The following is a 26,848-nucleotide window of genomic DNA, read 5'->3' on the forward strand; positions in this document are numbered from 1 at the left end:
GTTTTGCATAGGAAAGCCTTTCCATGCCTATTTACAAGACTCCCATTTTGGTAGTGCCTAAGCACATGCTCAGCTTGTAATATGAACACTGAAATGGGTTTCTGTAGGGATGAGTAAACCTATAGAGATAAAATCGATGATTTCAGCAGAAATTACTGGAATTTGGATGAAGCTTGCTAATTTTTGGAGCATTTCTCCCTAACAGGAGAATTTTAGTGATCAGAAAGAAACCCAAACACCCACCCATGTTTATTTGAAGAATAAAGAGGTTCTTGACCCTTCCTTTTAGAGTGGTCTTGTACTATTTTTCCCCATGCTGAAGGCCAAATCCTGAGAGTTGCCGAGTCCCTCAATGTTAGTGCTGGTTCTACAAATTTTACTCTGTATGCCATAAAGCCTTTCTTGCCTTCACCTGCGTGCACTGACATACAGAAGACGTATGTCTTTTTGTAGCCTTCTGAGATTACTTTGTCCTGTGAGGTACGTTTCTAGAGCTGTAGGCAAATGCGTACATCCAGCCCCCTGAAGTTCTCTCAAAGCAACCTTTGCTGCTGGCTGGTAGGCTGCTTCTGCTGCTCAGATGGGACTCAGTATATATTTCCCTTCTCTTTTTGTAAACAGGTGGAAGAACCAGAGACTAATAAATCAGAACCTGAAGATGACGATGATGAGGTGGAAGATTTGCCAAACAGACGGCCACACTTGCAAGGGATGATTTATCGCAAACCTAGCCAGACCAGCGTCTACCTGCAAGAATGGGACATTCCCTTTGAACAGATTGAACTGGGGGATCCTATTGGCCAAGGACGATGGGGGAAGGTTTACAAGGGCAAATGGCATGGGGAAGTGGCCATCAGGCTGTTGGAGATAGACGGGAACAATCAGGATCACCTCAAGCTCTTTAAAAAGGAGGTGATGAACTATAGACAGACCCGGCATGAGAACGTGGTACTTTTCATGGGAGCATGCATGAACCCTCCTCATTTAGCAATCATTACCAGGTAAGGATATAGCATCTTAGCATTATTTTTAATATAGAGAGAGTATAGATAGATATTATTTATTTTTTTTAAATGAAAATAAACCTCTCACTGCAGTCAGGAGGTGGCAGACATGAATGCAGTCTGTGTTGCTCAGAGTTTTGGATACTAGGGTTGTCTCCTCTTAGGGAACATCTATTATTTTTTTGGCAATTTTATTTTTATTTTTGAATCCTTAAATAATAAAATTCAAAGAGCAGGAGACAAAAAAATCTGGAACAGGCTGTTCCTCTGTCATCTACTTCCAGATGGTTCCAATTCAGCAAAGTGGCAATAAACCAATGTGTGAGGCTGATAGTGCAACAGTTATATGTTCCTTTCTGTTCCTCTTAGGTATGCTTTCTGATTAGGCAAAAACAATACTATTTTTCTCCTCTCTCCTGTTTTCACTATTTAGTTGAGGATCATTTAGCCCCTAATAACAGCTTTTTACGAAGTTCATGTGCAGGCTGAATTTAAGTAGGGCTAAGGGCAGGCCATTCTTGTAGTTTGGCAAGGATGTACGCAGAAATTTCTAATTGCCAGTTCCAAAAGAAGGTTCCTGTTTAAGTGACCAGTAGCACCAACATCAGAAGCTGGTGCTCAGAGTTTTGAAAACTGGACTTCAGATGTCAGGCCAATATAACAATAACTGGTCCTCTGGAGAAATACCTAAATATTCATTGCATATCCTTGAGCATGCTTTAGCAATAGGTTTCCTGTACAATTGGGTCCTTAAAGTTCTTCAAAATGGCATTTCTCAGCAGTGGAAGAAGGCTGGGATTCTGTCAACATGGTAAGAAAACCAATTGAACATCCGGTGTTACATTCTTATTCCTTTCCAATATTTTAAAGACCTTTTTCAGAATTGTTGTTCCTCTTTCCCGTAGCTTCTGCAAAGGAAGAACGCTTCACTCTTTTGTAAGGGACCCCAAGATATCCCTGGATATTAACAAAACCAGGCAAATAGCACAGGAGATCATTAAGGTAAGGATACGCTATGCTAATGGAGACATCCACTTTCTGGGAAGTGCCTCGGCAAGAGCTTAGAGGCCGCACAGCTGGAGAGGTTCTGTAAGTCTCAATAGCCCGACAGAGTGCTGCAGCAGGAAATACTCAAAGTTGGCTGAAAAAAATGTCCTAATTTAGTGGGCAATAAGCTAAGTGCTTGTTAGGAGAGAAATAGACTTTTTGCTTGTCAGTAAGGGGCTGGGGAGGGAGAATTTAGATAAAAGGAACAATGAAGAAAAGTATGCAGGACAGACTGACTTCCCTGTCTCCTCTCTTTATTAGTAACTGCAGCTAAGTTAATGCATTCTGAAGTAGATGGCATTTTCTCCCAGATTTGCACGGTGTTTTCTGTGCTTGCTTTCAGTATTTCTCAACTGAAGAAGTGTTTCCAAAGTTGCCATTTTCTTTTCTGGCAGAAATATCCTGTGAATTTAGTGAGCAAACTTGTGTCAGTTGTTCATTGTTCTTACATATACCGACTTCTTCAGAATTGTGAGTCCACAGCCACTTAATGTTTCAACTAAGAGCACCCTTCCAGCAGCCTTACTATGCAGAGGATGAAAAGCAGCTCAGAGGTTGAGCACTAAACTAAGATCTGCTCCCTTGCAGACTTCTCTTGCACCCTTCCTGCATAAGTCAGACAGCTGCTGCATCCCCACTTACAGTTAATCATCTATGCTGGAGTAATGAGAGTAAATGTGTATTAGAAAGCAAGTGTGCCCAGCGTTAGAGGCTCGTAAATAATTTTTAAAAAGTATACATCTCTGCATATATTTCCCAGGGCATGGGGTATCTTCACGCAAAGGGGATTGTACATAAGGATCTGAAATCCAAGAATGTTTTCTATGACAATGGGAAAGTTGTGATCACTGACTTTGGATTATTTGGAATTTCGGGTGTGGTTCAGGAAGGAAGGTAAGTGCTTGGTCCAATTCTAGAGTGATAAATAATGATCAGACAGTGAAACATTTTGATGCATTACAGAGTACAAATGAGGAGTCTTGACTCCTTGAGTACATACACACATTTTTGGAATGTGCACTTCCCCCCCAGTTCTTCCTACGGTTTCTGTAGCACAGGGCTAGGAAGTTACATATGCAGTAAGACTCAGAACACAGAAAACTTTAAGCCCAAGAATGAGCTGGACAGTCAGGCTAACACATGTGTATTTTTTAATATGGCAAGAAAATTAGAAAGGCAATGTCAGCGAAAACGTTTGAGTCAAGGCATTAGGTGAAGCACAGATATGGTCCATATGCTGCTGCTTGGTTGAAGCAGTAGTGTTTCATTACCACTTCCTTCTTTTGAACTCAGGAGGGAGAACGAATTGAAGCTGCCTCATGACTGGTTATGCTACCTGGCCCCTGAGATTGTTCGTGAGATGGCCCCTGGGAAAGATGAAGACAAGCTGCCTTTCTCCAAAGCTGCGGATATCTATGCCTTTGGGTAAGAGAGGAACACCTAAGAGTACCACAGGAGATTGCTAAATGAGATTTGTAAAAGGCCTGAGCCTTGTGAGTCAGTGGTCCTCTTCTTACAGACTTGCATCTTCTCACCCACTATGAAAGTCATGCGTGGGGCGGGAGGGATTTGCTGCACAGCCTTATACACCTTCTAGAGCTTATCTGAAGAAACTGGGAGAGTGTCAGGGTTTTGTGTCTTTCCCTTAAGAGCAGGCAAAGGCTTGATTTGTCTGTTCATGTTGCAGGACTGTGTGGTATGAGCTCCAAGCACGAGAATGGCCTTTCAAGAACCAGCCTGCGGAGGCACTTATCTGGCAGATTGGAAGTGGTGAAGGAGTGAAACAAGTCCTTGCAACTGCTAGTTTGGGGAAAGAAGTCAACGTAAGTACCTCAGTTGCAGGAATCCTTCCATATAGCTATTTATCAGAAAAAGAGGGAGCTGCTTAAAGAGGATGTTTATTTTTACTCTTATTATAACTCCAAAGGACAGGAGAGAGACAGATTAGAATGGGACGCCAGGTTAGGTACTAAGCCTCTGCCCATAACTGTCATATGGAAGTGCACGTGCACTGGTACACAGGATACTGTTTGATTATAAGACCGTCCAAGACCTATTAAACAGTATCTCTGGCTGGGCCCAAACAAATCACAATGCTTATCAGTTGCTTGGCCTGCACATTTGAACTGTGAACTGAGCGGAGATAATGAGTCACAAATACCCTATGCAGGAAATTCTCTCGGCGTGCTGGTCATTTGATGTCAATGAGAGACCTAGCTTCACTGTCCTCATGGATATGCTTGAAAAACTGCCAAAATTGAATCGTCGACTCTCACACCCTGGGCATTTCTGGAAGTCTGCTGAGTGAGTATTTGCTGCTGTTCAGAACATTTATGCTGCTCAGAATTTGCTAACTGATCACTTCTGTGCTTTATTTTGCCTTCCTGGGGGCTGTCAAACCTCTGATGGGAGAGTAACCCTGTGCTGTTCTCCTTTTCTAGTTACTAGGAAATTATGCAATTAAGCTTGCATGCTTCAGACAGTTAATTTCCTACTTTAACATATTCACCTCCCTCTTTCAGTAGATGACTTTTCCAGCTTTATGTTTGGCTTCAGAGAGTATCTACCACCAGTATGGGAAAGGGCCCACGCTGACCCCAAAGTGGTTAGAATTTCCCCTGTAATGGCTGGTACTGTCTGAGGAAGGGAAGGACCAGAGAACGTGCCACTGTTTCCCTTTGAAACTGAACTGTTAAATTTTGGAAGAGTCCCAAGTTTGTAGCCTTCCTCAAGGAGCATGTAGGAAAAAAAAATTCCAACCCTCTCCTCTTCATGGAAGAGTGCCCAGTTTGCACAGGCTGATAAAGAAATGCAGAATTAGTCCTGACTCAGGATAATTGACCTCTAGGGAAAAACCAGAGGTGGTATCACGTGTCAAGCTATTTAGAAATCCTGAAGCTGCAGTAAACTGACAGCTATGGATGAGTTGCAATGTTTGGACTGAATCTCTAAGTTGGAATTATGTCAAGATCTGGACCAAGGAAAGGTAAATCATGAAAAGTCAGCATAAATCCCTGTCAGATCATGATACTGTCAAAGCCAGTTTCTGTGTTGCAGTTAGGGAAGAATGGTCACATGTGATCAAGCATCTATAAATTGTCAAAACTGGAAGAGGTCCCTCAAAACACCTCATTGCACATCCCATGACATCCGTTATGACAGACCAGACCAGAATATAAAACTCATTCCAGTTCATGCTGGATGAGCGTAAAGGCACAAGGCCGAAAACTTTCAGCCTCCCTTCTCATGAATAGCCTGTCACGCTCGGGGAAGGATGGTTCCCGGTTTCACTTCTACCAAAATCAAGTGGAAGCAAAGCACATACAATTTCTGGAGCCAAGAGACTGAAACCCCCACCCCAGACCAGTTTTATGTCTGATCTCCACTGCTGACCGCTGTTACCCTGAGTAGCTCCGATGGACTTCAGTTAATAGGCTGGGCCTGCCAGCCCCAGGGAAAGACAGGCAGCCCAGTTTCAGGAACATGCTTAGAGCTTCTGTTAGGCAGGAGGGTACATTTTGATGACTGCAGTGTTTTTTCTCAAAGTCTGGGAGATACCATAGAACGCTTCACATGCATATGATGAATGATGCATATGATCATTTGTCTTTATATGCATATGATGAACGATGCATAGAATGTATCAGACATGTTTGCGACCAGTGCCTGTTTACCATGTACTTTGTTCACTGTATTTTCATCTACTCTACCTCTAATATTTATTTTCTCTTTTTTCTCCTTTTTTTGTTGTTTAACCTACCCCTTTCTTTCTCATAACCCTTCATGATCTTCCTGCAATACCTTATCATAACTAACCAAACGCTTCTGTTTGCCTATATGGTGACTGTCATGGCATTTTGTGCTTTGGTGGGTGTGGCTCATTTGGGGTTTTGGTTGAAAATTTCACCATTTGTCTCTTGTGCAATTTCCCTAACATTTGTACTGGATCCCTGATACATTATGGTGTCTAACAATGTTAAAATGCGGAATACTTCTCCAAGACTGTGGCCTCACCTTTACACAAAAGGACACTATTATCAGCAAAGATTGAATGCGTACTATCCGCTTGCGGATAAGTAGAACTATCTGGTATTTTTTCCTTACACTAGACAGGTATATATGCATATCACAGCACTCACATTAAAAAGGCTCAACAGAGGGTTGAGCCTTACATTTGGCAGTTGTTCTTGGCATCGTCAGTTACTGCCTCTGTGTGCTGTGGAACATAGTTGGGAGGCAAGGGGTCTTTCTGCACCCTGAACACTGACTACTCCAGCAGAGCTTTCACAGCTACACTTCAGTCCTTGTGACTTCAATTGTCTAGATGTTTTAAAACAAAAATTTAGAGAGAAGCCAACAAAATCCGAGCTAAAAAATGGACCTGCGTATAACTGCTGCTTCTTATCTGTCCTTCAGTCATAATTTGAGAGAATTTTTTTTCCTCTTATGGCCTAAAGTGTACTAAACCGTATTTCCAGGCACAGCTTGCGTTGGGCAGATCTATACCCAGCCACCTTGAGTACGTGCTTTTCCATTATCCATTCCTTCAAGTCATCCAGTGTCACCTGTGACATTTCCTCCTGTTTTTTTTTTAAGCTGATCCTTCCTTGCCTCAGAGGAATGGTTTTATTTAAGTCATGTTATGGTATGAAGGCTTAGCAATTCTTCTGCCGGGAGATTTGCATGATACAGCAGTGTCCTTTGGTAATACTTTTTCCTGTGCACACTGTACTCCCAACGCTATGGTTCTGTGTGCCAACACTTTCATGCCCTCATTTCTCTATACAATAAGATCCACTTGTGTTGGATCGTTAACTCTGATGATGGTTTTGACATCTTTTCACCTACCAAACCAGACACCACAGAGCAGACTGAGAGCCCAGGCTGTCTACACATTCCCATGCAATCACTCTCGCATTGTCCTCTAACATCACATTGGAAACGAATTTGAAGTAGTGCTTCCCATTTGGGCAGTCAGTTCGTGAGAATGTTCTATTCCAGAGCATTTTGCCAAGTGATTATTTTGGATTAGTGTTTCCGTAGGGAGTTATTCTTGAACAGCTTGTGGAACTGCAGAGCGATGTCTTATGTAGTAGCTACCCTAATTATATTTCCCTGGGTAGATGGACCGACACCCCCCTTCCACTCCCACAAGTGGTCCATGTTAATTTGCATATGCTACTACTTTTTCTCTGCTCAAAGCATTTAATAGGAGAGAAGTACTTTAAGTGTCAGTATTAATTATCAGCATTGACAGCTGAATTAGTGCTCATTGAAATGAAAGTAGAGGCAGCTTAGTTGTTGTTCATCCCCTGCAAACTGCATTATATTCAAGTCACACTTGGGAGGCTTTCTGTAGTCATGCCAGCCAGAGACCTACTCACATTCAAAACCCACTAAAGACATGTTTGCATCCCCTCGGACAAATCCTTTCAGAAACACTGCACTAACCCTGTGCTTTATTCTGGTGTAAGCTTTATAATATGTAGTTCTCAAGGGCTTGCTTTAAATAACTGAAAACTAACTCTCATGGTGTCTTTTTCCCTTCCCTCCCATATTTCTTTGTAGGTTGTAGCTACTGGTGCAATAATGGGCTCCACCTTGCATGCTTCCATGTGTTGTATCCTAACCGGCAACTTGGACAATCACCTTCCATTTAAAAAAGCAAAAACAAACCACGAAATTAACCCATGGACATAATCAACACTTTATCCGAATTCTCCTTTTCTGCCTTTTTCTGCTTGGTGTGGGCTGTTAGCTTGAATAACAACTCCTGTCTGCAAGAAGTTACTGTCTAACAACGTGGCCATCTTTCACTTCTGAAGCATTTCAGCAGGCTGTAACTTCCTCCTGGAAAGGGTCTAGTGATCTATTCTCTACTAACTGGGTTCAAGCAACAGCGAGTGCTGTGTGTCCTGCCCAGCAGGTGGGGGGCTTTCCTGAAACTGGTGTGACTTGCCTGCAAGTCTCACGAGGCAGAGGGGTGCAGCTTCCTAGTTGCAGTCTGAGGTTATGCCTGTCATCATTAGTGCTGGACTGTGGCTTTGTGACTGAAGGTAACAGGTACATTTTCAGAGGCACAGCCAATAACCAAACACTCCACTTCCGCTGCAAACCAACAAGATTTAAGGGCCAGACTGTGCTGGTTCTCCCTCAGGACCAGAGGCAGCACTGAAGCCAGGGTCAATTTTGTCAGGGACTGGATGAGGCTGGTGCAATTCTTGAGTGGAAAAAAGGATGGTCCTTGTTCTGCTTAGCCCGCCAGTGGCCAGGCCGCAAGTGGTGTCCAGAACTGGCCCATGTGGGTCAGCCGGGTTCAGCTACAATGCTGCGTAAAGGAGGAGGAAAGCAAGAGCACCCTTAGTTCCTCCTTCTCCTCCCCATGCGAATCTAGTGCTTTGAATTTTATCATTCGCTTCTGTTTACATCCCCTGTTCGGCAAAATGTCTGACTTAACATTAGGGGCTTTGCAGAATTGTAGGTAACATAGCAAATATGTGCCTTTTAGAGAAGGTCTTTTTTTCATTCTTTACCAATTCATGACTTTGAAAAATAATCTTGTTTCGGAGGGGAAAGGATAGGGGAAGAGGAGAACTTGCAACAAGAACCAGAGAGGTTTCTGCTGTCTTCAGTGATGACAAATACACCCACATATTCATTCTGTAATCAAGTCTCCTGCAAGAGCTCACATATCGAGGCTGTCTGCCTTGCTGTCACCTGAGTCTGTGTAGGAAGAAGTTTTGAAGTGCAAAAGTTTCTAGCTATGCTAACAGTTGAAAGGTAAAGGAAAAGACATCTTTATGCACTTGCTACAGTCTGTGAAGAGGAGCAAATGGGTTTGGGTTTGTTCTTTTTTTTATTTTTTAACCAATTCATGTACCCTGTCAAACACCCCTTTCTCTTAAAAAGAAAATTCTCTAAGTTGTTTTCTCCTTCCCTCCTACTTAAGGATTCTATGATTCTAAGGTCAGAAAAGAACTTTAAGATCATCAAGTCCAACCATCAACCCAACACTGCCAAGTCCACCACTAAACCATGTCCCCAAGTGCCACGTCTACACGTTTTTTGAACACCCCCAGGAATGGTGACTCCACCACTTCTGGGCAGCCTGTTCCAATGTCTGACCACTCTTTCAGTAAAGAAATTTTTCCTAATATCCAATCTAAACCTCTCCTTGTGCAAACTGAGGCTGTTTCCTCTTGTCCTATCACTTGTTACTTGGAAGGAGAGACCAACCCCCACCTCACTACAGCCTCCTTTCAGGAAGCTGTAGAAAGCGATAAGGTCTCCCCTCAGCATCCTCTTCTCCAGGCTAAACAACCCCAGTTCCTTCGGCCACTTCTCATCAGACTAGTGCCCTAGACCCTTCCCAGCTTCGTTGCCCTTCTCTGGACACGCTCCAGCACCTCAGTGTCATTCTTGTCCTGAGGGGCCCAAAACTGAACCCAGGATTGGAGGTGCAGCCTCACCAGTGCTGAGCACAGGGGCACCATCCCTGCCCTGCTCCTGCTGGCCACACTATTGCTGATACAAGCCCAGGTGCTTGGGCCACCTTGGCCACCTGGGCACGCTGCTGGCTCATGCCCAGCCGGCTGTCAGCCAGCACCCCCAGGGCCTTCACTGCCGGGCACTTTCCAGCACTCTTCCCCAAGCCTGTGGCGTTGCCTGGGGTTGTTGTGACCCAAGTGCAGGACCCGACACTTGGCTTTGTTGAACCTCATACAGTTGACGCTGGCCCATGGATCCAGCCTGTCCAGATCCCTCTGCAAAGCTTTCCTACCCTCAAGCAGATCGACACTCCTGGCCAACCTGGTGTCATCTGCAAACTTACTAAGGGTGCACTTAATCCCCTTGTCCAGATACTTGAGAAATATATTAAACAGAACCGGCCCCAACACTGAGCGCTGGGGAACACCGCTTGTGACCAGCCTCCAACGGGATTTAGCTCTGTTCACCACAACTCTCTGGGCCCGGCCATCCAACCAGTTTTTTTACCCAGCAAAGAGTACACCCGTCCAAGCCACGAGCAGCCAGTTTATCTAGGAGGATGCTGTGGGACAGAGTGTCAAAGGCTTTCCTAACGTCCAGGTAGACAACATCCACCGCCTTTCCCTCATCCACTAAGCAGGTCACCTGGTCATAGGAGAAGATCAAGTTAGTCAAGGAGGACCTGCCTCTCATGAATCCATGCTGGCTGGGCCTCGTTGTCTCATTTTACTGTACATGCCACATGATGGCACTCAAGACGATCCACTCCACAATCTTCCCTGGCACCGAGGTCAGGCCGATAGGGCTGTAGTTCCCCAGATCCTCCTTCTGGCCCTTCTTGTGTCATGGGTGTCACATTTACTAATGTCTGGTTGTCTGGGATCTCCCCAGTTACCCAGGACAGCTGATAAATGGTGGGGAGTGAGTGGCTTGGTAAGCACTTCTGCCAGCTCCCTCAGTACCCTTGGGTAGCTCCCATCTGGCCCCACAGACTTGCGTGTTTCTAAGTGGTGTAGCAGGTCACTAACTACTTCTCCTTGGATTATGGGGGCTTCATTCTGCTCCCTGTCCCTGTCTTCCAACTCAGGGGACTGGGCACCCTGAGAACTGGTCTTACAATAAAGACTGAGGCTAAGAAGGCATTAAGTACCTCAGCCTTTTCCTTATCCTTTGTCACTGTGTATTTCCCTGCATCCAATAGAGGATGGAGATTCTCCTTAGTCCTCCTTTTGTTGCTAATTTGTTTATAGAAACATTTTTTTACTGTCTTTTACAGCAGTAACCAGATTAAGTTCTAGTTGGGCTTTGGCCGTTCTAATTCTCATCCTACATAACCTCATGACATCCTTGTAGTCCTCTGAAGTGGGCTGCCCCTTCTTCCAAAGGTCATAAACTCTCCCTTCTTTTCCTTGAGTTACAGCCAAAGCTTTCTGTTCAGCCACGCTGGTCTTTTCCCCTACTGGCTCATCTTTCAGCACAAGGGGACAGCGTGCTCCTGCACCTTTAAGATTTCCTTCCTGAAGAATGTCCAGCCTTCCTAGACCCCTTTGCCCATCAGGACTGCCTCCAAAGGGATTCTGCCAACCAGGCCCCTAAACAGGCCAAAGTCTGCCCTCCAGAAGTCCAAGGGAGCAGTTCTGCTGACTGACTTCTTCAAGAATCGAAAACGCTATCATTTTGTGATCATTATGCCCAAGATGGTCACCAACCATCACATCACCCACAAGTCCTTCTCAGTTCACAAACAACAGGTCCAGTGGGTGCCTTCCCTAGTTGGCTCCCTCAGCAGCTGTGTCAGGAAGGTATCTTCCGCACACTCCAGGAACCTCCTAGACTTTTTCCTCTCTGCTGTGTTTTATTTCCAGTGACGCATGGTAAATTTAAGTCCCTCATGAGAACAAGGGCTAGCGATTATTAGACTTCTCCCGGCTGCTTATAGAATATTTCATCTGCCTCTTCGTCCATGTTGGGTGATCTATAACAGACTCCTACCGTGCCTTGGTGGCCTTCCCCCCGATTCTTACCCATACACACTCAACCCTATCATCACCATCATTAAGCTCTAGACAATCAAAACACTGCCTAACATACAGGGCTACCCCACTGCCTCTCCTTCCTTGCCTGTCCTTTCTGAAGAGCTTATAGCCATCCATTGCAGCACTCTGGTCATGAGAGTCATTCCACCATGTTTTCGTGATGGCAACTGTATCATAGTTTTCCAGCTGCGCGCTGGCTTCCAGGTCCTCCTGTTTGTTGCCCATGCTGCGTGCATTGGTGTAGATGCTCTTCAGTTGGGCTATTGATCCCCTCACCTTTCTGCAGGGAGAAGCCATAATTCCTGCATGACCATTCTTGGGCTCTTCCATGGTTTCTAACACATCCATAACCCTTGTGTCTTTGCTGCCACACAGATCTCCATCCCCTACCTCCATCCCCAGACCTTGCTAGCGCACTGTCCCTCAAACATTGTCATACCACCCCCAGGCATATCTGGAGTGAGCCTGGGTTTATCCCTTTCCCCCTTTGAGAAGGGTGCACCCTGTCTGCCGCCAGCAAGCCTGGTGTCATGTGGACTGACCCATGATCAAAAACCCCAAAGTTCTTGTTGGTGACACCAGGCTTAGAGCCAGGTATTGTTCTACTGGCTCTTCTTGCATCTTCCCTCATCATTCCCTGCAACTGGGAGGATAGAAGAGAACACTACTTGTGCTTCTGATCCCTTAACCAGGCGCCCCAAGAACGTGAAGTCTCTCTTGATTGCCCTCGGACTACTTGTTGCAACTTCATGACTGCCTACCTGAAAAATCAATAATGGATAACAATCTGAGAGCTGTACCAGGGTAGGAAGCTTTCTCTTCACATCTTTAACCCAGGCCCCAGGGAGGCAGCAGACTTCCCTAAGGAGTGGCTCCAGTCTATTGGGCCTTCTGTTCCCCTCAGAAGAGAGCCTCCTACGATAACGACCCATCTTTTTTTTCTTTATGGAGGCAGTTCTGATGCAGGGCGTAGGCTGACTTAACCTCGGCAACACCTGCAACCTAGATGAACCATTGTCCTCGTCATTGTTCAGTTCCACTTGCAGTGGACTTGTACCTATTATACAAGGGCTTCTGGGAAGGCGGGGGAGTCACAGAGGAGACGTGCCCGCTGCGCTGGGCAGGGACTTGTCCCCATTGCCCCCGTCCCTTAAGTCACCAGGTTCAGCCAGGCAGAGAAAGGATCGGAATCCTCCGTATCACCTGTCCTGTCTGCCTGTTGGGCCTGTCCCAGGGAAGGTAGGGTGCGGTTCCAGTAGTCTCTCTTTCTCTCTCGCTCTCCTGATACTCCTCAGCCTACTCACCCCCTCCCAGAGCTCTGTCACTAAGCAGAGGAGTTCCTCTACCTGGGCGCACCCCCCAGTCCCAGAGCTGCGCTCACTGCAGCCGCCCCGCACTGGCGCAAGAGCAGGGCGCACGCCGCAGCCCGGCACCTGCCTGGCAGCGAGTTCCCACCGGAGCTCTGTCTGGGAAGCTGCGTCAGTCGTGGCGGGTGCAGAGCTTAGAGAGGCCATGGCTTTTTGCCGGGTGGATACCATTGCTTCCCAGTCAAGCTGTCGGGGCGTCGGTGCCCTTCCTGCACACCCTTCCGTGCCGTGCCCGGCTTGCCCACCCTGCTGGCGGCGCTCCTGGCTGCTGATGCTCCCAGGGCCTTCTTTTTATACATTGCTTCTGGCCCTGCCCAGGTCTCGTCAGCTGCTGTGGTGCAAGTTGTGGGCTCCCGGCGGGTCTCGTCAAGGACATCAAGTGCCTGCTGAAAACAAGTGTCAGGCTTCTGCCCACCTTAGGTACTTAGGAAAACCTCCTGTTTCTCCAGTTTGAGGCGAGTCAGATTTGTGCTGTGTGTTTCCACTGATGAGGTTAGCATGGATAAGTTCATGTGTGTGCTGCTTAATTACTTAAGCCTCTTTTCTGGGTGATCTAAAGTTGTAGGCCAGAATCTAACCCATTTTAGTTCCTTTTATAGGACTGTAGCTTTGTAAGAAAAATTACAAATAAATAACTCTTTCCCCTTCCCTTCTCCTCTCCCTCCCCACTCTTTTCAGCATTAACAGTAGCAAAGTTGTCCTGCGTTTTGAAAGATTTGGCTTGGGAATCCTGGAACCAAGTAATCAAAAGATATAGCATGGTGTGTAATTGTCTTGTGATAATGTTGTCTGCCTACTTACACAAAGCATCAGGAGTCTTCACTGAATCTTCCAAGCTATGAAACTGGTGCAGCCACAGCCGAAAGCCGCACGACCATCAATTCACAGTCCTGTGTTGTTTGCAAAGTCTGAATTCTGCCTGAGCACCAGCAGTTATTTAAAGAATGTTTACATGATACTTTTGTGTGAACTATATTTTTTTAAACATAATAAACAGTGAATCAAGTTTAACTACAGCCATTCTCAAATAGCACTGAAAAAAGAAGAACTATTTCTAGTTCCTTCTTGTGTCTGTGGTAAATAGGAGCTATCTTCTGCCTTCAAAGCATTTGCTTTCCCCAAGAGAAGTGGAACTGGCTTGTTTCAGAATGGCAGCGCGCCCAGTACAAGGCGTCGGAGTTCCAGATTGCATTTTCCTTTCACTAAGGTAAAAATCGGTCTATTACACTGTGATCTACCCAACCAACGATGGAGCTCTGAGGTTTGTTTCAGCAGGCTCGGTCCAAGTTCTGGGTTACCTTGAATTAAGTTACACTAGTACAAATCGACTTCCGATAGGAGAGCTTCTGATCACATAGGCTGTCTCATTTAAAACCTCAAGCGCTCTTCTACACAGAACTTGCAAGAAAAGCTGCTTGTTCTCATACAATCCCGTAGGAAGCTTAAGACTTGCTGACCTTTAAAAAAATAATAAAACTATGGCTTGTTATAGCTCTGTGCACTTGGGCCTAATTCTTCTTTTGAAGTTCTAGGCACAACAAGTTCTAGTCCCCTAAACCAGCAGCTTTTCTGGAGATACAACACTGACCAAACAGACGTGACTTACTGCCCCAGTCACCATTTCAGTTGAAGAAGAAAAGACATTTTCCAGAGCTGCCGGGAGAGGCAAGAGAGACAAGACAAGGGAAAAAGCCTTCCCTGAATAATGCATTAAGTAAGGTCTTGATGCATGGAACTTGTTAAGAGATTCAGAGTCATACACACACACTGTTACCAGCTCCTGTAGTTGGTCACATTTAAGTTTGTGAGCTGTTTGTTTTTAAAATTTCAGGACTAAAGCAGTTGTTTAGGGAAAAAGCTAACAACAGAAATCTCGCAGCCAGGAAGGTTGCATCTGGGTCTAGAGGACCTGACCCAACCCAACAGAGTAGACTTGTTGCAAAGGTTGATTTTAAGACAAATATCCCCACACGCCCTCTCCAATGTGTAATGTGCAGGTTATAAAGGATACATCTGATTACTGCATTTAAGGTGACCGATGCATTACCCCACTTGCAACTGAATCACAAGCAGCACTAACAAAGGCTCCCTCGTGCCCCCCCGTTCATATTCCCCTGCCTTCTCCTGCCAGCCAGGGCAGTGGGAGGACCCTAATTTTACAATGGACATTCAGATCCGTTCTGTCCTTATAGTACTTCATTGTGTTGAGATGGTTCATTAAGGCTCCCTGGAAGTCACCAAATGTCATTTCTCCAACGGCACTAATATGTTACACGCACCCCCCTACACCTTCACCGTCATCACGAGGGTGTAACTTGAGGCTCACAGCGAGAGGAGCTCTGCAGTCCTCTGTAAGGTGGGCAAGGTGGCAGGCCCTCAGTTTGGCTACTTACGGGTGGATGATTTCTGTAGAAAATCGAGTGGCAAAAAAAATTCCTGAGTTCTGTTGAGCAGAGAGCTTCACTCCTACCTTGTGCAAGTTGGCTACATTCTCTTACAGATCTTTTGATGGAATGACTTTTTAAATGTGTCTCAGATACAAAAGAAAAAATCAGTTTGGTGGCGGCCAAGCGTGGCATTGCAGTACTCTTCTGACCTCCTTCCTCTCCCCCACCTTTATAAAGCAAATAAGCCCCCTCCAAACACACTGCGTATTTAACCTACACCACATGGTTCTCTTCAAGACTTGCTACTGTTTGTTCTCTCTCAAAACGTGTGTGTCAGCAGTTTTAAGCAGAAGTTGTTTTCTCAGCAAGCACTGCTTAAATCGGCACCACACAAACCTAAAGCGAGGAGAAACGTGCTGCTTCGCACCGGTAACGTTGCAAACCCGTCGGCCAAAACCCTCCGTGGGCTGCACGGTCCATCTTGCCTTAGAGAAGAGCAGAACCTGCTGCTGGATGCAAATCGTTGCTTTGTAGCCCGCAGTTCTGAGCAGCCTTGCTGGGCTCCTCACCGTTTATTTCTGCCATCTCTGTGCACAAAACAGGGCCCCAAAGCTGGGACACCCAGAGCTTCTCAGAGCGGGAACCAGTTGCCAGCTTGCAAACAGACCGTGTTTCCTTGCCGTTCGTCAGCGGTAACGCTGCTGTGCAAACGTACAAGAACTATGCTGGGAAAGCAATATATTCTCAGTTTTTTTCTAGTAAGATGACTGGCTAGGAAAAGGACAGCTAGTACTGGATGACCAGACAGATTAAAACAAAATAATAAAATACAAAAAATACCCCCATCACCATTTATCCTTCTTACAGCTGCCCTCAGGTGTAGCTCACACACTCTCAGAAGACTTCCCAGGCACAGAGCTGCTTAAAACCCGACGGCCCTTCGTGCTGCGTGTTAAAGTGTGCTGAATGCTAATGGGAGACTCATCCCAGCTGAGGCTGCCCGTGGTGCCCTGCTGGGAATGCTGCCCCGAGGCTCCAGCCCAGGGGGCAGGAGGGGTCTCAAAACCTGCCTTTAATCATGAGATTTGGGATTTTAATTCAACCTGACCTTGGTTTTGTGTTTAGCACCCATAAATTGCTCTTGAAAGCAAAACCCAGCCTGCTGGACCCGGTGTATCAGAGAGGAGAGACCGATTGCTGTCTCTGGGATAATTTGTGTTTTAATCAGCTGGTGTAAGACGCATGGAAATGGATGGAAAGCAGTGGAGTTGTAGAGCCATGAAGAGAGCGGAGCTCTCTTGTCCCTTGGCAGGTTGCAAACCAAGCGACCGTTGTTACGTTGCATTGTTTTACGGTCACACGTCCCGTGTCCTGTCTCCTCGTGTGCTGGTGTAAGGGCGTGACGCACAGTAAGCCTGTACCATTTTAGAGTTGTAAATGTGAAGCTGGCTGTACAATGCTGCTACAAAAGCTACACGTCAGTAGTGAATGTAAATGGAGTCTGTAACATGGTGAAAATGGACACGTTTTCTTTTCAAATGTGATGTAAACTTTGTACAGTAAAAATTTTTTTTTATATTTTCTATCAACTGAGTGTCTTCCAGAATTGCTATTAAATTAATTAAAAACTGTTAGTATTAACAACAGTTTCTGTATTAGTTTATGCAACCAGCAAAAAAAAAAAAAAAAAAAAAGTGCACTCTATGCTAATGAATTCTGGATATGTAGGAATCTTTTCAGTGAATAAATTTTTGCTCTGGATAAAGCAAGTGTTCCAGAATTGTGGTTTGACCTTTTCCCCCCTCACCTGCTTGTAGCCAGATGAAGAGAGGAGCAGATTTCCGTAGTGACCCACCGACGCGTCGCGCTGCGTACAGCGCCCGGCGCTGGAGGATGTGCAGGGTGCTGAAGCGTGACACATCACGCAGCCCTTCATGCTGCAGCGACCCCCCACCACAGAACAGCAGGCCTTCAGGTGGTGCCGGGTGCTGGGAAGGTTACAGACAAGAGACAAAGCCGAAAGAAGCGCTCAGTGCCTCTTCGCTCTCACCTAGCTGGCGTTCACCCTCGAGGGAGCTGTGGGCCGAGTCGCAGATGAGCACACCTTTCTCCAAGCAGTGGGAGATCCTCTCTGGGGTTTGAAATTAGGGATTCAAGGCAGTATAGTTAAAAGAACAGGAAATGCGGGAGGTGTGCAGGAAGTGGATGGACGGAGGTGACGGTCCTATCGTGATGGGTCACCTGATGCGCAGGGAGGTCACCGGCTCCATTGTTACATTCACTGCCATTCTTTGCTCTCTCCTCCCTGGGCTTTGCTTGTCCTGAGTGAAGCAGCAGGAAGGGATTTCCCATCATTTCCCTATTTCCTTGGCCGCCCTTGAGAGCCTGACAGACACAGGGTGATACAAACCGGACGGGTCAGCCTTTGGAGAGTAAGTGACCAGAGCAGGGCCCTCATGAAGGGTGAGGGCCGCCCTGGTGCACAGCCCCCCGTGGGGCACATGGAGAGCCACGGGAGCGTACTGACCCCCCAGGCACCACCAAGGCCAGGGGACAGCCTGCTGCAGAGCCTGCGCCAAAGCCGTCCTGCCCTGCCGAGCTTGGCGGCCCTGCCGGGACACAGGAAGGCAGCGCACGTTAAAAACTCTTTTCTGAACCGGGCAAGAATAAGCAGCTGCTGTGGCAGAAGCAGGTCCCATTCCTAGAAATCCTATTGCAGCTCTTGGAATCATGTGCTGAAGCAAAGGGTGACAGAATCATAGAATCATTAACGTTGGAAAAGACCTCTCGGATCAAGTCCAACTGTCAATCCAACACTACCACGTCTCCTAAACCATGTCCTGAAGTGCAACGTCTACACGTCTTTTAAATACCCCCAGGGATGGTGACTCCTCCACCTCTCTGGGCAGCCTGTTCCAATGCCTGACCACTCTTGCAGTAAAGACATTTTTCCTAATACCCAATCTAAACCTCCCCTGGCACAGCTTGAGGCCATTTCCTCTCGTCCTATCTGTAGTGACTGGGGAGAAGAGACCAACACTGACCTTGCTACAACCTCCTCTCAGGCAGCTGCAGAGAGCAGTAAGGTCTCCCCTCAGCCTCCTCTTCTCCAGGCTAAACCCCCCCCAGCTCCCTCAACATGTCATAAGACTTGCTCTCTAGAAGCGTCAGGTTTAGCTCATGTAAAAAAAAAAAAAAAAAAAAAAAAAAGAAAGCAGCATTACAGCTTTTGTCTATAGCCCTTGCTGTGTCTTATAGCTTTCTTTCACCAGATTGACTTGTTAATTTATGGCTCGTGAGCCCATTTGCTGCCTTCCCATTATATCAGCTGTCAATCACTGACATCCTTCCTCAAATGAAATTACAAGCGTGTGTCTCTTCTGCAAGCATGGCTCATTTTGTTTCCTCTTAGAAGTCAAACTGAAGAGGCCTGCAGTTACAGGCCAGCTGGCAAGCTGTTTCTTCAGCTTGTGTGACGGGCTGAAGCACCAGCCTGTTCGCTTTCTTTTTGCTCTAACTGGGATTCTTCCAACACATCACATCAAAAAGAAAAGGGAGCAGAGCGGCCAGAGCTGGGCTTTCTCAGCAGGCCCACAGGCTCCCGCCCCAGCCCTTCCCTGGGGTTTGGTCACCTCCTCGTGGCTCCCGCCCTTAAGGGCAGCTCTCTGTCTGTCTGTCCCTCCCGGGCCCTTGCCGCTCTCCACCCCACAACCACTCTGCGAGCCAGTTCGAGAGATGTTGAGTCCATTCGCCATTATCAAAGTTTTCCCTCCTGGATACGATGGGTCAAGTTATTTCGTGGTTTAACAGCTCCATAATTTTGTTTTATTGAAGCAATAAACTATGGTGAGAAGCTGCCTCCTACCCACATGCCACTCGAGGCCATCCCTCAGACCCCCATCACCTCTCCCCCTCCTCAGCCCACCAGCGCCCGCAGCCTGGCCGCTGCCCACAGAATAGCCCTGCCTGCACATAAACCAGACCTGGCGTCCCCCCACCGCGTGGTCGCCCCTTCCACCACCCCCCGCGAGGCAGGAGCTCCGTAGCCTCCCTCCCGGCGCCAGCCGCTGCAGCGAACCTCGGCGGGCCTGGTCACCGGGGCACCGCGCGACGCCAGCACGGCCCGTGCCACTGCAGGGAGCTGGGCACCTGCTCAGCCCCTCGCCAGAGCCCCGGGGAGCACCCAGAGCTCCCCAGGTCCCACCACAGCCTTTTCACCTACACAGTCAGGGAAAAGCTCTGCCAGCAGGACAGGGGCTGCTTTCCTCTCCTCAGTGGAAGTGACATTGCAGTGTGTTAATTAATCCCAGGATCATTACACTGCTGCCAAGCAGCTTTACGCTGAAAACAACGGCAGCATTGTACTGTCCTGCAGGGAAAAGGGCAAGGCATTATGAAAGCGCAGCTTTGCATTTCATCCATCTTATCTAGATCTTTCATATGCAAACAATAAAAAGCTTAAGATAAGTTCAGCTTTTTTCTCTTTCATAAAGAATAAGAAATAATGAATTTAATTCTCCATTAAACCTGAAGGGCAAGGGCGTTTAATTTTAAAAAAAACAACCAAAAAAAACCCCACAAACAAAAAACCACATCCTCAAGCACCAAGGTTATATTCCACCAGCTGGGGACTAGAAGAGTTTGGTATTTGCCTGCCCATGGTTACATCCAGGCAATTGCAACCTGGTTGTCTGAAGCACCAGCAGCTTCCTGTCCACCTGAAGCAAGGCACCTCTCCTCCTGATGAGCAGCAGCTAACCTGGCACGAAGGCAGCCAGCAACCGGGACCACGAGCAGTGCCTGTAGGGCGGCAGCTCCCTGCATAAGTGTGCTTGTCTCGGATCAAGAGGCCCTTCGATACTCTCACTCCGCATGGAGTGGCTCAAGCAGCACATTGCAGCAGCACCCTGCTGATCACTGGGTCACCCTGCCAGCTTCTGGCAGCAGGAAGTTCTCATTCCCACCAAAATAACCCCACAGTGCCTCCCCACACCTCCTCACCACCTTTATTCCCGTCAAGGACTTAGAGCAAGTTTTGGTCTTATTTGCTTTGATCTAAGGATTTTTGTATCTGCGGGTTTAGGTTCCTCATCAGTCTGAAGGCAGGCGAAGAGATTGCACTCCACCGAAACCCAGGGTTCGGGTAGAAAACCACAGTCCGCACCACCTCGCTGAAGCGCTCGTGGGGGAAGGAAGAGCGCGTGCCCCTATCTGCCACTCTCCCGGGGCAGGACTTCCCACGAAGCAAGGCCATTTTACATCGCCGCTCTTTGCGCCGGCCGACCCTGGCAAAGCCCCCACGGTCCCCAAGGCCCCTCAGCAGAGAGCGACGCGGGGGCCCCATTTCAAGGCTTTCTAAAGTGACGTTCAGTTTCGGATGGGCCTGGGGCTCAGCCCTCGGGGTTGAGGCAGCTGTGATGGAACAGCCTAAGAGCTAAAGCACCAAGAGCCCCTCAGCCATTTTCCGAGTTCACGACAGGAGATCGGATGGCATCTGCGGGGATGTGTTAACCAGGACAAAGACTGGAACTCAGCATGCTTCAGGGAACGGCCAGGCATTTTCTGAGATCAGGTAAAAACCTCCAACACCTGACAAGCGCTAGTGGTTTGCTGTCCCTTCACACGCAGCCCGGCTGGAGATAGGGTCACCAAAGCGACCAGAGGTTAGTAACCGCTCTAGTAACAAGTGGCGGCTGCCATGCTAACAACTGCGAGTCTCAGCCCGCCGAGCCTTACCTCGGACCCGCTAGATGACACGAGTGGCACCAGATTGCTTACATTACAGAGGTGGAAAGCAAAGGCTCAGAGCAAACCAGCGAGAGCTACACGACAAAGCTGCAATCCTGAACAGGATCCAGCCTGTTTAACGTGTAATGACTAACAGATTTACAAGAGCAACTTCACAGAGACTTGACAGACGAGAGGATTTGCATTTACTGTCTACCTCTTGCTCCCCCTATTAAATCTTCGCTTTCCCCTGACCCGGAAGATTTGCTGTGGCATTTCCCGCTGCTCTCTCCCCATTTATAGATGTGAATCTACTGCAATGGCCAGTGCTTCAAGGTGGCCACGAAGGGACACCACCAGTTCGATTGCACCTACTGGGTTCCCAGTCTGCAGCAGGCTGATATGCTCGAGCTGGAGATGTTACTGTGACCTGGGCTCTGATTTAGAGACAAGAACCCACATGCAGCTTGACAAGCCATTATATATCACAGTGAGACATCACTTAACATTAGCTGCCATCTAGGAAGCCTGTCAAAGCACATTTTGTTAGGAAAAACTTAAATCAAATACCTGTCTCCTGCTGAAAGCATAAATCCTTTTAAACCTATGATATATACAATACAGTGTACTCCTCCTGTTTAGATCATATTCTTAGATTTTTAAGTCTTTTAGTAATATTGCTCTTTTACTGATGAATAGTCAAAAAATTTTTCTTCTCTGAAAGACAATAAAAGCTTTCCCCCCCCTTTTTTTTTCTGAAGCAACCAATATTCGCATCTCAACAGAGACAAATTCAAGCACAAACAGGGACCATCTGTAGCTCCGGACAGCTGCAGTGTAACATTCAATCACATTTTAGACCTTAAAAGCAGAGTGAAGCATTTTACCAGCCCTGCTGGACCTTCCTGGCTATTCAACACTCCTCCCCATGCACGGGAAACACCTCAGTGCAGCCACTGAAACAGCGCTTCATTCAGAGAAGGCACCAAATAACAACCCACAATACATAGATCAGGCTACAAATGAACTGACTGAAGCAAGATCTGGGGGAGCTGGACACAACACATCACAGAATCATCCTCTCTCAGAGCTCAGCCTGTCCTTGCCCACAGAACACAGCAGCTCAAGTCCTCTCCTCACAGCTCGGCCCTGGCTTCCCAGCAGGGTTACTGGGGCAGGCAAGTCTCCCACCCACCCAGACCCCCCTGTACTTCAGAATACACATTCAGGGAGGGGAACCCCCCTGCACAGCTATAATATAATGCACCAATTTAAATTAAAAAAAAAAAGTAATAAAGAAGCCTTTCACCTACCTGAACTCATTCTGCCCAACTTGTCCCAGAGTTCATCAGCCCTGCACCTCCCCAACACACAGCCCTAGCCCTAGCCCTAGCCCTAGCCCTAGCCCTAGCCCTAGCCCTAGCCCTAGCCCTAGCCCTAGCCCTAGCCCTAGCCCTAGCCCTAGCCCTAGCCCTAGCCCTAGCCCTAGCCCTAGCCCTAGCCCTAGCCCTAGCCCTAGCCCTAGCCCTAGCCCTAGCCCTAGCCCTAGCCCTAGCCCTAGCCCTAGCCCTAGCCCTAGCCCTAGCCCTAGCCCTAGCCCTAGCCCTAGCCCTAGCCCTAGCCCTAGCCCTAGCCCTAGCCCTAGCCCTAGCCCTAGCCCTAGCCCTAGCCCTAGCCCTAGCCCTAGCCCTAGCCCTAGCCCTAGCCCTAGCCCTAGCCCTAGCCCTAGCCCTAGCCCTAGCCCTAGCCCTAGCCCTAGCCCTAGCCCTAGCCCTAGCCCTAGCCCTAGCCCTAGCCCTAGCCCTAGCCCTAGCCCTAGCCCTAGCCCTAGCCCTAGCCCTAGCCCTAGCCCTAGCCCTAGCCCTAGCCCTAGCCCTAGCCCTAGCCCTAGCCCTAGCCCTAGCCCTAGCCCTAGCCCTAGCCCTAGCCCTCCTCCTCCTCTGCCCCACAGGGCTCAGCTGCCCCTCATCACCCTGCCCAGCAGCGGCTGACGGGTCACACCTGCCTGGCCCCTCAGCCCCGCTCCCCTCCGCACGCCGCACCCAGCACAGCTGCTTCAACTGGAGACGCTTCAGTTTTCCTTGCATTTACCTAATCCAAGGCTTGAACTTCTGTTACCTCTCAGCTATGCAAAAATGTACTCATGTACCCCTGCCATGTATTCCTTTCCTTTTCCTCAAGGAAAGAGCTTAAGTTAATAGATGTTACTTAAAAACAGGTTAAAAGTATATACAGGCTGTTATTGCGATCAGTCAGTGTAAGATTGCTCAACAAATTTCAGAAACACACCCATTTGCCCAAGCCCTGCGTGTTTATGGGATGTAGGGCAGCAGTCAGGGTACCTGCTGCAAGCCCAGTGACCTACCCAACTAGCACGGGACTGAAAGCCCTCCCTGGCGACCTGCGGTTTAGCTGGACCGATTTACCTGGTGCAACTGGGAGTACAAGGGAACTTTACCAATGACCAAAAGTGGCTAGAGAATCGGGCGAAGGAAAAGGTCTGCATTTCAGTGCCTTGGCACGTGGCCCATTTTGAATGCTGAATGTCATTACAGCCATGTAGTTGGGCTTAAGTGTTAATGTAACAAGCCACTAATTGCTTCAGAAACTGTTGATCTCAGTCAGGTCCCAAATCCGTGAGGTGCATGATCATCTCAGTAACTTTTAGCCCAGAAGAGTTCCTCTGCCTCGAGCAGCATTACTCAAGTGCTTAAACTAATGCACGTGCTTAAATCCTTTAACTGACTTGGGGCTGTAATGAACACTTTAATAACGGCAGAACAGGCTATTTGATCATCTTCAGGATTTTAAAAGGTATATTTTGTCTCTGGTTTCTTAAATGAAGTTTCATTTTTTATCTTGGAACAGAATAGTTATCCACTGACCTTAACATCTGCGCTTTGTCTTCCCCGTCTATTTCTGTAGAAAAAGCAATTATACGCAGCTTCAGATCGGTGCTGCAAGTGAAGTTAACTTACAGTTGGGACCAGTTTAAATAAATTCACAAAAAATTAAAACAGATTTCTGCTTTTCTTAATCGTTTCCTTTAACTGCCTTCTCACCCCTCTGCTAGGGGCAAATTTTTGCAATGGTGGAATTAAGATGGAAAGGTCCCCCAATAAAACTTGCCTCATCAACTTAGAATATATAAATGGAAATTCATGCGACTTCTGAGCTGATACACAAACGCTTGCGCCTCTTGTTCTGACCTGTCAGAGGCCCATGAAGGAACCTATTGCTCCCCTGGCTAGCAGTTTTTTAATGTCTTTTGTCTTCAGGACATGGCAATATCTATGGGCACCCAGCCTGCTCTCAGCTTGGTATGCACAGCAGGACTTCTTTTTTCTGAATTTCTGACCCTCCAAATGAAAGTGAACTATGGCCCTTTAGTACACATGCAAGCATTCATATAGGATTATGGTAATGCTTTAAAGTAAGCGATTACTTCAAAAAGACACCTGAGGTACAAAGAAAGCGTCCTGGCAAGGAAATTCACCTGTTTAGTCATGTGCGTGGAAAACGGGTTGTGTAGTGACGCACCTCCCAGAGGGCCCGGAGCACATTAGCCCTCTGAAGTACAGAAGTTACTACTTCTGTTTCCTACTTTTGTTGGACTCATTTGAAGCCTAGGACTCGCTCAGCCTTGGGCTTATGGAGAACTTTCTTAATGGAAAGTGCAACTACTTTGTTCCATTTCCCTCCCACCCCAAAAATCTAAAATCAGAAAACATCAGTTAAACTAAATACGAAATAACACTCACGGTGTCTATGTAGTAGGTGCCCATCAGGACTCTGTGCTTGCCAGGAACCTCCTCTGTCTTTACTCTTTTTGTACCCGTTCTCTGCTACGTCCTGTTCTCTGCCATCACTGTCCATATTCTTTCATCTACGCTGTATTCTTGGTCTTATGTCTAAGGCTGTCCTGAAGCACATGTGAAACACACTGTACACACATGGCACTGTTGACTTTTGAGTCTCAACTCCTCCTTCAGCACATTCCAGCTCCTGGAGACAAGGGATGACAGGAAAATCTCACCTTAAGCTTTCTCAATATGACCATATCGCCCTGGTAATCTTAGAGAAAGAACTAAAAGCTTTGACATAACTGCCAAGGCATAAAAGACCCAAAGTCAAAATATAACTAGCGCAGAATATATTGCTCGTAATGCTATGTTCTATTCTTGCGGATGGCAAGCCAATCTCACAATCTGTGGTACACAATCACGCTTGCTGGGCAGTAACAAAAATATATAACTCATCTTAGGCAGACGGCGTAACTCCTGGAGACGGGCTCTCTACTTACAGAAGAAGTGTTCGTTGGAGCCCAAACCCACTTCACTGAAACCTGAGAACTTACTTATCTAGCCTTACTTTTTCAGGCTGAAGCCAATAGGAAAAAGAGGTACATTTAATCCAGACCAACCTGTTCGTCTCAATACAAAGGCATCTTTTATTACAAACAAATCAAATCAAGTAAATCAGAGCATAAAATACAAATATACAAAGTGCTTTTGAATTTTCTGAACGTTACTGCCATAGGCAGTAACAACAACAATTCGGGTTCAAGTACCTGAACCACAAAAAGAAGAATTCAAACCTACTACCTCCTCGTGTGTATACATTTGAAGTGTGTGCAGCAGGTATTTGCACTTACGAACCATTATTATATCATTTGCAAATACTGCTTCAGACTCAACAAGGCGTGTGACTTTACATTTTCAACCATCTATTTATTTCCTTTCAAGTAAAGATAATATGCACAGTAAAACAATCTGATATAAATAAATTCACAAAGGCAAACAGTACATGTCAAAAAAAGATTTCAGTTCTAGCTTACATAGTAAAAAACTCTAAATTTTCCTTGTATTTATAAAAAATAGCAGATTTATACTAGTATAGACAGTATTAAAAAAATAATTTGCATCTTCACTATTAAGATGATCTATTAAAAGTAGTCTCAGAATAAATAGCAACAAAAGTTAAATTTAATATTTTTCTTAACTAAGGCTGAGGTTTAAAAATCAAATCCTACATTCATATACACGTGCATGATTTAACATGTATAAGAAAGAGGATTTGACCCCTTGTTTTTTGAAAGTAACAACAAAAGTGCAGGTATTGTCTAAAACGTAAGTTGATTTGTTCTTGGACTGGTGGGTGGCAAAGCTTTTACACCTCTTTTGACTTCATGTGGGAATACAGCCCCAAATATATCTTCATGGTATCGCTTTTGGCTCTGCAAAAAAAGAAAGGAAACCCAAGAGATTAATTACCTACTGCTAGCTCCTCCTTATGTGACAGATAAGTAACCAAAAGGTCATTTACATTCGTATGAGTGGTTCTGTGATAGTGGGCTTGTGTTACTGTCAAAAAAAGGAACCTGTCTGAATCCCAGACACACGTGCTCCAGGACGAGATCTGGTAACAAAGGGGTCCTAAAAAGCCAGCAGAGCCAGGCACCGTGTTCGCAGTGACGGGCCCACTAACTTCCTAAACCCACTTTCCTCCATTGGCACAACAAAGTCTCAAACTCTTGATGTTCCAGACACACTGCAAAGCTGATGTCCAGGACCAAAGGGAGACATTGGGGAAAATGGTAGATGTAAGAGAAGAACCTGATGTGTCGGTCTTACACCCCAACCAAACAGAAACTATGTGTTTTAAATCACGGTGGGTGCACTAAGCTGATCACTTAAAGCTTTTTCCCTCATGCATTGTGCTGAAGAGAAGTTCACAGCAGCCCGCAAGATCTTGAGTGCGGCTTTCAAGACTTCTGTAACCCCTCCTGGAAC

At 46.8% G+C, this 26,848-nt stretch overlaps 2 protein-coding genes across 3 annotated transcripts in view; one reads left to right on the plus strand and one right to left on the minus strand.

Moving 5' to 3' along the window:
* Positions 1-13,958, plus strand: part of KSR1 (kinase suppressor of ras 1) — a 76,002-nt gene extending 62,044 nt beyond the window's left edge. Inside the window, exons 14-20 of the mRNA XM_075112703.1 lie at positions 622-1,001; positions 1,910-2,006; positions 2,812-2,945; positions 3,345-3,476; positions 3,739-3,874; positions 4,222-4,355; positions 13,621-13,958. Of these exons, the coding sequence (XP_074968804.1) occupies positions 622-1,001; positions 1,910-2,006; positions 2,812-2,945; positions 3,345-3,476; positions 3,739-3,874; positions 4,222-4,355; positions 13,621-13,699 (1,092 nt within the window). The 3' untranslated portion in view covers positions 13,700-13,958. The remainder of the gene's footprint in view (positions 1-621; positions 1,002-1,909; positions 2,007-2,811; positions 2,946-3,344; positions 3,477-3,738; positions 3,875-4,221; positions 4,356-13,620) is intronic.
* An 11,528-nt stretch (positions 13,959-25,486) lies between these two features.
* The window catches only part of NOS2 (nitric oxide synthase 2), a 39,455-nt gene continuing 38,093 nt past the window's right edge, over positions 25,487-26,848 (minus strand). For both annotated transcript variants that reach the window (XM_075112968.1, XM_075112967.1), the window contains exon 28: positions 25,487-26,292. In XM_075112968.1, coding sequence (XP_074969069.1) covers positions 26,179-26,292 — 114 coding nt within the window. In that variant the 3' untranslated portion in view covers positions 25,487-26,178. The remainder of the gene's footprint in view (positions 26,293-26,848) is intronic.

Source organism: Phalacrocorax aristotelis, chromosome 18 (genome assembly GCF_949628215.1).
Source record: "Phalacrocorax aristotelis chromosome 18, bGulAri2.1, whole genome shotgun sequence".
Classification (NCBI taxonomy): domain Eukaryota; kingdom Metazoa; phylum Chordata; class Aves; order Suliformes; family Phalacrocoracidae; genus Phalacrocorax; species Phalacrocorax aristotelis.